This window comes from Lampetra planeri, chromosome 7 (assembly GCF_965212315.1).
Source record: "Lampetra planeri chromosome 7, kcLamPlan1.2.h2, whole genome shotgun sequence".
NCBI lineage: Eukaryota > Metazoa > Chordata > Hyperoartia > Petromyzontiformes > Petromyzontidae > Lampetra > Lampetra planeri.
This window is the reverse complement of record NC_136113.1, coordinates 14,286,709-14,297,896: the sequence shown is the minus strand read 5'-3', so window position 1 is coordinate 14,297,896 and position 11,188 is coordinate 14,286,709. Positions and strand designations below refer to the sequence as shown.

General features: G+C 47.4%; 1 protein-coding gene across 2 annotated transcripts in view; it reads left to right on the top strand.

Annotated features, from left to right (window-relative positions):
• Positions 1–264: 264 nt before the first annotated feature.
• LOC144720044 (pleckstrin-like) overlaps positions 265–11,188 on the top strand; it is a 32,482-nt gene continuing 21,558 nt past the window's right edge. Inside the window, exons 1-4 of one of the 2 annotated variants that reach the window (XM_078596477.1) lie at positions 265–431; positions 5,720–5,875; positions 8,834–9,012; positions 10,554–10,645. In XM_078596477.1, the coding sequence (XP_078452603.1) occupies positions 396–431; positions 5,720–5,875; positions 8,834–9,012; positions 10,554–10,645 (463 nt within the window). In that variant the 5' untranslated portion in view covers positions 265–395. The remainder of the gene's footprint in view (positions 432–5,719; positions 5,876–8,833; positions 9,013–10,553; positions 10,646–11,188) is intronic. The other variant, XM_078596478.1, reaches the window with a different exon arrangement.

Sequence of the window (11,188 nt, the reverse complement as noted above, 5' to 3'; positions counted from 1 at the left end):
CTTTAGTTCACGTTCTCTCTCCCCTCCGGCTGCCTTTGGTCTCTGCCCTTCCATCCCGTGAGTCACCGCAGCTCCGAGAGCCGCAGTGGCGTGGCCGAAATTTGCCGGTTAATTTTGCAAGAATTTCCCAGAAATGGAACAAGATAGAAACAAAACTCAACATTATAAAAACAATGGCTTAGGAGCCTATGCAGACAGGAAGCGACGCGGTAGGCACGGCCACTTTAGAAACTTCCTTCTTTAGGAGTGGGGGGTGGGGGGGTGAGCCGTTAGAGCTCGATTCTGTTGTGGTCGAGCTTGCCTGATGCGACAAAGGCACCGCGAGACGTGCAAGATTATTGCTTAAAGCGGGGTGGGTGATAAAAATAAAACTGTGGACAAATCGAAGAGTCCACATGGAGATCATTAAGCAAGGATATTTGGTGAAAAGGGTAAGAGAGTGCTTGTATGCGTGGTGTTGGCTTGTTGACGTGTTTTACTTGTGATGGGTGACATTGCTTTTGTTATGTGACCCAGTGCTTCGTTCGCTCGTGCACTGCGCTAATGAAGCTCGCCGTTGGACGGGAAAGCACAACGGCTTATATGGAGTGCCTCTTTTCCAAGAGCATTTCATAATCCAGCTGCATTCGTTCAACAAGCCTGTCTCCGCTGATGAGACTCAAACCGTCGGAACCGGTCTAGGGTTTGCTTGACACTCTCTGTCTGAAAATCCAATAAGCAGAAACATGTATTTATATTTGGGAGCACGTAACATAGTTTTGCGTAAACGGCCACGGCTAACGCCAGTGGTCAATATCCTTCCCAAGTGCGCTCTAAGCAGCCAGCGGTGAAGCTTGACCAAAGAAGCCTCCACGATCGGTCAAATGTGGAGAGGCCTTCATCCGGCAGTGGATTGGCAAAGAGCTGAAAATTATAATGATTTTACCCGTTGTTAATATTTTATGATTAGCCTACTGTCTGTGTCACTGATGCTGAGCTGAGTGGTTAATGCTTCTTCTGTCAGGAGGCCATTTGATGGATCAAATTGATTATTTTATAGAGCGACATCGATGCTAATTGCGAACATCGCAAGCCGCGTTTACATCTAAAATCCTACAGAGACAAAGCACAAGACGCGATATGAGGTACGAAAGTGAACGTAACACGAATCGGATAAATCGACACTAAATTAAGCTCCTGACATCGGCGAAAGTCTGGAGAATAGCGAGGAATTATTGGGAACATCACAATTAAATTCCATGGATGGTGTGATACACGTGTTCACGGCGCTTGTCATAGAGCCACGAGACACCAATGAAAACATTTTCCGTGTCAAGCAGCCGAGGCCGAGTTTCCCAAAGTCAACCGTTGCGGAGTGTAAATTGAATAGCCACTCGTATTTAGGTGTTCTGTTTGGCTTCATACGTTTACATGGTGGTCATGGATCATCATTGGCACTCGTCAATGCCACAACCAATATCGTTCTTGCACACGAGCTGATCAAATCGCACTCCGTCTCCACAATGGTTCGTCGTGTCCGGCGTGCTATTCTTCACTTGGTCGTCATGTTGATGCTCGTGTTTTGAAATGATGTGTGTAAATGTATACGTGTCCATTCAACTCTTTTACAACTATATTTAAATGTATGTGACAGGAGACGTTCCAGCCGATGGCCCTGCTTCACAGCACCAAATCACGATCGGCAATAATCTGGTGCTTTGAAGAACCGTCGCCCGAAACGTCGCACATTATAGATTGTTGTTTTTTTTTATTTTAAAGCCACGGTGTTATTGACAAGCGTGTTGAGTTTGTTATTTGTTGCAGCAGCAAGCATCGCCAAATAATGTGTTACATCTAAATCTGTTGATGGAAAATGTGTAATAACAATCAAGTGTATGTTTTAATAGGTGCATCATTCGTGAAAATTGCAAATGTGCAGGGAGGCGCAAAATAAAATGAAACACTTTTACCGTTCACCGTATTCAACTTGCCAGAAGCCCTGACTCTCAGAAACGCGTACAGGTTTTACTCGCTTTACGCGAAAGTAGTAGTGGTAGTAATAGATCCGTAAAAAAAAAAGGGCGCACAAAGCGAAACTGCTCGAGGAGACATCTGCCTGCCAAGTAGCGCAAACAGTACACACACACAGTTTAACACGTAGGCTTTCGCGACCAATATTGTTCATAATCAACGATTTTTGGGTTTAGATCGCGTTATTTATAAATGTGTCGTAACCCTCCACCACCCGACACGGCCAATCAGTAAAAAAAGTGTCACGTTGACAAAAGACAAATAGTTCACTGCTTTAGCCCACCGGTGTGTTGAAGCGTGAAACCACAACATTTACAATTTGAGTACGACGTTTCGCTGGTAATTGCATCCAGCATCATCGGGCAATTCGCCAGAACCATTCTGGCGAATTGCCCGATGATGCCAGAACCATTCTGGCGAATTGCCCGATGATGCTGGATGCAATTACCAGCGAAACGTCGTACTCAAATTGTAAATGTTGTGGTTTCACGCTTCAACACACCGGTGGGCTAAAGCAGTGAACTATTTGTCTTTTGTCAACGTGACACTTTTTTTACTGATTGGCCGTGTCGGGTGGTGGAGGGTTACGACACATTTATAAATAACGCGATCTAAACCCAAAAATCGTTGATTATCACACACACACAGTACACACAACACACACACAGTACACACAGTACACACACACACAGTACACACAATACACACACAGTACACACACACAGTACACACAATACACACACACAGCACACACACACAGTACACACAATACACACACAGTACACACACACAGTACACACAATACACGCACAACGTTGTCCCACGTCCGACTGCAAAGCTACAATCGAGTGAGATTCACACCGCATGCTGTAGAACGAATTCTGGGTAGAAATCGGTGAGCCCGGAGGTCGGCGACTTGTTGCTCCGAATTCGCACGTGACTCTTTAAGGAACTCTTCGTGACGTTCATCTATTCAGGAGTCGCCGGCTCGTATTCACATTGCATTGTGGTCCTTGAAATATTTATTAGTAGATGTTGGTACTGGCAAAGGAGGTCTCATGATGTAGCTGATCACCCCGAGCTCTCATTACTCTGGTAGTGCGTTGTCTTTGAACTGTGCGCCTTTTGGCGTCATCTGGTCGAACACCATATGAGACTAGGCTCTAAAGAAAGCTGTCTGGTGTGGACCAATCCGTTTCAAGGACAATACATAAATTATCAGAGTATTGGGTTTTTTTGCATTTGACTGCAAGTATTGTGGTTAATGTAAACATGATTCTTTGCAAAAAGGTGTCAGTTTTGTTGCCAGAAAAAAGGGGAAAACCCCTATTAGTATAGGTCTTTTTTTTACCGAAAAAAATTACGATATTATTTTGATTGCCAGGTCTGGGTGAGCCGCATTCACAGGAAATCGCACAAACAGAACCCGCACAAAGCGAGGGAAACTTGTCGAACCAGCCAGTCTGTTGCAAAATCAACACCACCTATCGGAAACAAAATCATCTTTCGAGGTTTGCCTCGTGTGTTAGCATGCACCGTGAATCGCGGGCGACACACTCGCACGACTGATAATTAATCAGTCTTTGTGATGGCTTTTATTGCTTCCATTGAGGTCTCACAAGAAAGGAAATTGATTTCCTCCCTGCATGGGCACAGGCGATATATCGCAAATATCATCATCGGCCGGAGCTCCCGAAGAGCGGGTGGGGAACACCAGCTGCATCATTTCATTTTTTTTGCTGGAGGATCTCATTTTAAATTAACGGCAGGGGCAGAGCCCCCGGATCTCCAGAAGTGATATCGCACACGGCGGCCGCTGCAGCTGTGATTGCCGTGCCGACTAACCTTTTCTGGAGAGGAATCTGGCAATTGTCCATATCTGAACAGAGTTTGCAGTTTCAGGTCCGTTGATGAAAATAAACGCGGCGGCGGCGACGCCGCAAGAGGTGACTTAAGAGTCAACACTTTGAAATTTGGCGTGGGTCGTGCGTGCGCGTGCGTGTGCGCGCACATCTGTGGGTGCACATTAGTGGATCAAGTCATCCGGAAACGAGTACAGTGCCTGCATGGTGCGATGTGTAAGCATCAGCACTGGGGAGAGACAAAGACGGCCGGGCGCGGTTCTGGTCACAAACAAAACCAGCCTTCGTGCATTACTTGCCACAGCTGTCTGTGTTCGACTGTGACACGGGGGATCTTTTTTATTTATTTCCTTTTGCATCACAGCGAATGCTGTGATAGTGTCTGTGGACGAGTCATTTCATTTAACAAATCGGTTGGTGCAGCGGTCAGCGCGCTGCGCTAAGAACCCGGCGCCACGAGTTCGATTCCCGCTCGCGGATCCACCAACACCAGTGACGATTTATCGAAACCTGTTCTGGGCCTCCCCTAGGTAGACTCAGCCTCAAACGAGGACTTGGTGCAGTGGGAAAACATCGCCACGAGGGAAATAAAGGCGGCCGCACGTGGTGCTGTCCACTCACCCCCTCGTGTGCCGCTAACAGCACTTGCCCCACCAATCTGTTGAGACTATGGGGGGGGGGGAATCTTTGTCATTGTCATTTAACGAGTCACGCCTGCACCTCCTGCCAGCGAGACTCCGACACTGCACGTGGTCTCAAAGTGCACTTAGCCTGGCACAAGTGCTGTGGTGATGTCATCACCACTTAAGGGTGGACAGGGAGGGGGGGCTATTGTTCTTGCCTGTGGGTGAGCACACAATACAATGCAAATATATACAGCATCTAATTGTGACCAACTCAACGAATTGATAACTAGAATAAAGGGTTTTTTGGGGGGGGTGGTTAGATCGCTAAAATATAAATGTGTCGTTAAACCCGCCACCACCCGACACAGTAAATTAGTACGGTTTGTCACGTAAACAGAACTTGCCAATATCGTTACTACTTCAGCAAGTGATGACAACATGACGACGACAACTACGACTGCTGCCCAACACCACCGTCACCATCATCATCATCGCTCGATCATCATCATCACCATCAAGCCATGACCATCGTTGCTCACCAGAGGCCAAAGCGTGCGACTGGGACGACGTTTGACTCGATCTGAATGAAGACGCAGACTCGGAACAAGGAGGGTGGCCTCGTTCGAGACTGCGACTCGCTGAGGAGGACCGAACTTCGTGAGTGGCCCAAACCTCAGCCTCCAGGCAGACTGACCCGATCATTAACAATGGAAGTGGAAATTGACCATCCCTCACGCCGACATCGAACGACCAGGAGAGAGTGCCCCGACTTAAACGCGACCGCTTTAATCGACGGCACTCACAGAATCACGCAAGGAAATCCACAGACTAAGCAAGCCTTAGAATAAATGACGCAAATTTCGAGAAAAAAAGTGCTGGCCACTCTAAACACCGCTCGGCACTCGGTCCGCGCGCACGCATTTCACGTGCGCGCGTACAGCCCGCCGTGTCGATCTACTTGCAAGGACGTCCGTGCTTCAACCACGCTGGTCAGTTCGCGGTTGGTGAAGGTGCCGCGGGGTGCCGATGAAGAGTGGAGTTTGCCGAAATGCCCTCTCCTATTCCCATAACGACCACCACGCCTGCATCCCTCCGCACATGGTGCTCAACCCATGGCAGAGCGCTATCCAGGCATGAGCCCCGTCTAGCCACCGAGATGCGACGAGATAGGGGCGCACGTGCATTCCGGGGCTGCTCGGTCATTGCTGTGCGAATCCGCAGGGCCACGTTGTGCACAACTGGAAGGCGCGCTGGTTCATGTTGGATGGAGAGAGCCTGACCTACTACACGTGCAAGGGCGAGGTTTCCTCCAAGGGCTCCATCCCTCTGAAGGACTGCCAGGTCGTCAGCCCGTGCCTGGACTACAGCAAGCGCCCTGTGAGTCGTCCGTTCCTACTGTCTGCAGCGGCAATGTGGGAGCGGGAGGGAGGGGGCGTTGAGCGGTGCGCATCACTCCGCGTTAGAGAACGGCCCGCGGAAGGAGATATCACAGAGCTGCGTCTAATCTTTGAGGTGTCCTCTTTTATCCACGCGCTTGAAGATGCTCCGCTCACGCCCACACGCCCTGCTACGTCGCATATCAGTGACGCCAAACGTTTTGTGACATTCTCAGAGCTGGACGTTTGCCAAATTCAGTGACGAAAGAATGTAATACTTTTTTTGTGTGCAGCCCTTTTGTTGCTGGGCCGAGACCATCATCTCATTACACTTGGTCACAGGTGGCTAAAACCCAGATTCGAACCCAGGGCCTTGGGAGTTCCAGGTCATTGCTCTGGCCCTCTAAGCAACCCACGGGTTACCTCAATCAGCTTTGGGGGAGGTCATTCTTCGTGGGTCTATGACTCACGAGAACCACATTCGCAGGTACCGCACTCGATAATGCCGTCGCGTTCTATCTCAATTTGCTGTTAGCTTTAATCATCAATGTTCTTCTTATTAACGTTGCAAATTTAACCACATTTCAGCAAACTGTCATTCCCAATAAATTGAAGTTGCATTTTATTCCACAATAATTTGCAGTACAGTAAAGCATTGCAAACTGATTATATTAGCGCGTATAATGAGATTTCATACATTATGTACAATAATATATTGACAAATAATTACAAGAAATAGCTGTGTAATTGTGCTGCATTATATTCGAACCATAAATTATTATGATATTCTTAACCCAATAACAAAACAGCACATTCATATATTTTCATGAATTATTCATGGCATTGCATTAATCTAAAACAATATAATTGTCCGATAAAGAATTCTGTGGAAATTAAACATTAGCATCCAAAGCAATACAGGATATGATTGAATACTGGCAATAATGCTACTTATTGCCACTGAGATCCAGTATCAGTGGAGCACGCATTGAACACAATGAATACGATTAAATCAAACGTTTCAACTGAACCAAATTTCCCATTCTAATGCGTTCACCGCGGGTTTTTTTTTAGCGGAATTTGTGCAGGCAGTTACGATGGAGGACATTGCCGCTGCTCATTCCTATTGCTCCGATTAACAGGCGCAGATGGCAACTACCGTTCCGTGAAAATGAATCGTGATGTTCCTACCGCACGGATTAAACGCCACGTCTCTTTTAAATTATATTAAGTTCACTTGCTTGCTTACGACCGTGCAAATCTTTCGGTCGTTTTTTAACCCACTTCCCGTGATCCAATCGAGCTGACATTTTGCACACAGACTCGTTGTGCGTGACAATGCATGTTCGTGAAAAAAAGTTTCAAAAATTTTACACTTTTTAGGACAAAAAATATTATATTTAATTACCAATTGCTTAATGCTGCCATGCAATCATCTGACCCATAGGTGGCAGCCATCTCAAGCCAGAAGACGAGAGGACTCTAGCCGCCACGCATATAAAGGATTTATAGTGAAAAACTTAGTTTTTACGGGTTATACTTGTTTTCACTGAAATACTTTGCCTACTTTCAATTCGGTTTTTTTGGAATAGGCAATTGCACTCGTTGCGTATCCAAAACTGACTCGATAAAGGTGAGCGCTGTTGGACAATCAATCGTTCCCAACCGTGCACCGCTGGTCTGTGAAACATAATTCAAGTGATTATAATCTGGTGTTTCGTGAGAAAATCGTATCTGCAACAGCACCACGGACCACTTCCCACGGAGACCGCTGTAGATCATCTCACTGAAATGTTAAGTTAAAATGAGAGTTATTGTTAAATATTGTTCATTATTGCTTCATGTTGTCATCATTTGATTCAAGGTTTCTTACAACGTTGTTATTGGCCTTTTGCTTTGTGTTACCCACAATTCCGTTGAAAATGGGAACATCAGTCTCCTGTGCTTGCCATTAACCTGCACCCAGCAAAGATGTCATCGAAAAACACCACTGAGGAATTGCAAGTGGGGAAAAAACATCTTAAACGTCCTTCCCTAGTCGTGACTAAAGACCCCCAAGCATGGACTAAACTCTTGGTCTGTGCTCTCTCTCGTTCTCTTTTGAGAGCACTTGCACAAGGGCAGGTCCATGTTTCAAGCTCCCTCCATTCCCATCCAACCCACTCCCTCTATTCGCTTTGCAACACCACACTCTGTCTTGATTTGAAGCTTTCGTGACTGCAGGAATCCATACTCTTTGGTTCTTTCGGTAAAGTCACGTAGGTATAAAAAATAAAATAAAAATCACGACGTTTCGTGCGCAACACAAGCGTCCGTCATCAGGTGGGAAAGCATGGCCTGCTGCTGATGCAGACTGTTTAAAAAAACTGTTTAAAAAACAGTCTGCATCAGCAGCAGGCCACGCTTTCCCACCTGATGACGGACGCTTGTGTTGCGCCCGAAACGTCGTGATTTATTTTATTTTGTTTGTATACCTACGTGACTTTACCGAAAGAACCACACTCTGTGCCAGGGTGCCCGAGTCATAACCATGGAAGAAGAGTTGAGAAGGTTTAGCTGTCATCCGGCTTCAAAAAGATCGTATCTATCGTCATCTACAGAAAATAATGCTGAATAAACTCCGTAGCATGTGGCTTCTTCTCCATGCGTATGGTTTTGCATAATAACCCATAACTCCGTGTCTAGCTCTGATAGCTCACCACACAGCCTCGGGAGTGGATGTCGTCAATGCCGTAGTGAACAGATTCACAATGCGGTTCACTACGCTCTGGCCAGCATTTCCACAGTCGCATGCCGCTGGGATTTCTCTGATTTTCTCCACACGGACGCGGGTGCTTTGGTTTAGTCGGCTCAGCGTGCGTCATCGCTTTTTGAGGCAGTTCTAATCCGGGGTGGGGAGTTCGGGGGCGGGCGGGCGGGGGGCCGGTGTGGTTCCTAACCGTGTCGTGCGCACTCCAAGACGGTCTTCAAGGTGGTCAACAAGAAGCAGGAGCTGGTGATGCAGGCCTCGTCTCTCGAGGAGCGTGACGCCTGGGTGCTGGACCTGCGCTCTGCTGCCCGTTGCCTCCAGGAAGGGCGACCCTTCACTCGCTCCTCACTACGCCAGTCCATCCGCCTGGAGCACTCACTCAACCTAAGGTAGCGTTCCTCTCCGGCGGACGACGGCTGCCCTGGCACCCATTTTCCACTGGCGCTTGCGAGCCGAGCCAGCACGGATGGCCCTGGTGGAGAGAGGCGTTTTGCTCCCAGTGGCTTTTTGCTGTGGAGCCGAGCTGTATACAAACCGTAACTACGCTGGGTTTTCGCGAGACATCGGAATTCGACTCGGGGGGGGGGGGGCGGGGGGGGGGCAGTGTCCAAGCAGGTCCAGGGATTAATATTAAACACAAGCTTGTTTGCCCGTCCTAGGACGGAAGCTGTAATATTTACGAAAACAATTGAGCAGAGTATCATTGTATCTTGTGTAAATTGAATGGCAGTGAAGCTTGTACAAAAGTATGGCATCAAACACTTCACTGCAGTTCACTGTAGCACTGTATTAATGGCAGTGATTCTTGCACAAATATACGTCATAAAACACCTCACTTCATGTCACGGTAGCACTGTATACAACTGACCTTCAATTTGTTCAAATTCACTGCTCTGATACTTTATTCTCTTCTGCTTTCGGTCGCTGGGGTTGAAATAAATTGGAATTCGATACAATATCTGGAAAATCACCGATAAATGTCTATTTTACTATAATGTAGAATAATAATTAGACTTACCTTTATTTCTCAAGTGCTGAAGAAATAAATAACGACAGCCAATACACTTTGTTGCTGCGTATAATTAATTATTAGATTAACTTTCAATAAAGTATGATCTTAAATTTGGAGCTTTCGTGACTGCAGGAATTACTCTTTGGTTCTTTCGGTAAAGTCACGTATAAAGATAAAATAATAAATTAAATAATAGCATACGACGTTTCGATTGCAACACAAGCAATCGTCATCAGGTATAAATGAAATAGCAACAAAAATCTAACCAGAAAACTATAGACAGACATATAAGCAGACAGATATCACCAAGATACATAGAGAGAGTAACACACAGGCACAGAGAGGGAGATCGTCTCTGTGGCGAGGCCTTAAATAGACAGAGGGGGGCGGGGGCGGAGCGAGGGAGGGGTTAGAGAAAAAATTAACATGTCAATGAGTGCGACGACGCGTGGTCAATTACGCAAGCTTGAACATTAGGAAGGAGGAGGAGAGTTTCAATAAAGTGGCTTGAAACTTCAAACGAATTTGCGAGAATTTTTTTTTCATGCTCCAACATCTTCTGCCTGAGTGTAAAACTCCACCCGATCACGCATTAGTCACGGGACCAGCTCTGACATCACTTTTCCATCGATGGTAGCCCATGGCGCTTGAATCGAACTTGTGCATGGCGCCACGCGCAAACCACAGTGCCACCGCTCCACCCCGAGTGGATGTTAAGATTCTGCACCGGGGGCGTTACGATGTCACCGCGTGCTCGCGGGTGACTTTCACGCCCCACTTTGTCAACAGCATCCTCCCATGCAATGATTGTCACGCCGCAAAAACTACACTGCCACACGTACAAGTCCACGCATTGCCGTTCGACAAAAAAACTGAAATTCTCCTTTTGACAAATTGTACATTTCCTTGCTTGCGTAGAGAGATCTTGACGAGAATGAAAGACCCCGAGAGTGGAATCAAGTCGGAGAGTTGCAACAGCAGCAACAAGCTCTACAAAGACTGCTTCACAGGTACATCCTCCGTGAGCGTGGACATCGACAGAGTCCCTTTTGACAATCCACTGCTGAACGAGATTCTCGCCACGACCATGCGTATCATGGGGCTTTTTGACCATACTTCACCATGCTGGTCAGCAGGGGGTGCAGGGCCCGCGGAAAATCATACCGTGTGGGCCCACCCTCCCCCGCTGCCCCGACAACGCCTTCAAACTAAACCGGAAGTATTAGATCTGACACCGTTACATTGAAAAGAACGGGTCCCCCCAAAGCGCGGGGCCCGGGGCAGTCACCCCGATTCGCCATACCTCATGGATGGCTCTGCTGGTCGGTGCCGGTTGGTATGGACCCTCTACTAATAGGCTTTAAATTCCACGCATAACCATAGAGACAAAGATCCCCCGCATAGCCTTAACAGACTGTAGGGGCAAGTGCTGTTAGTGAGCACCTACGAATGCCGGCATTGCACACGAGGGGGTGGGTGGCCGGCGCCACGCCCGACCGCCTTTGTCTCCCCAGTGGCGATGTTTTTACACCCCCCCCCTCTTCTTATTCTCT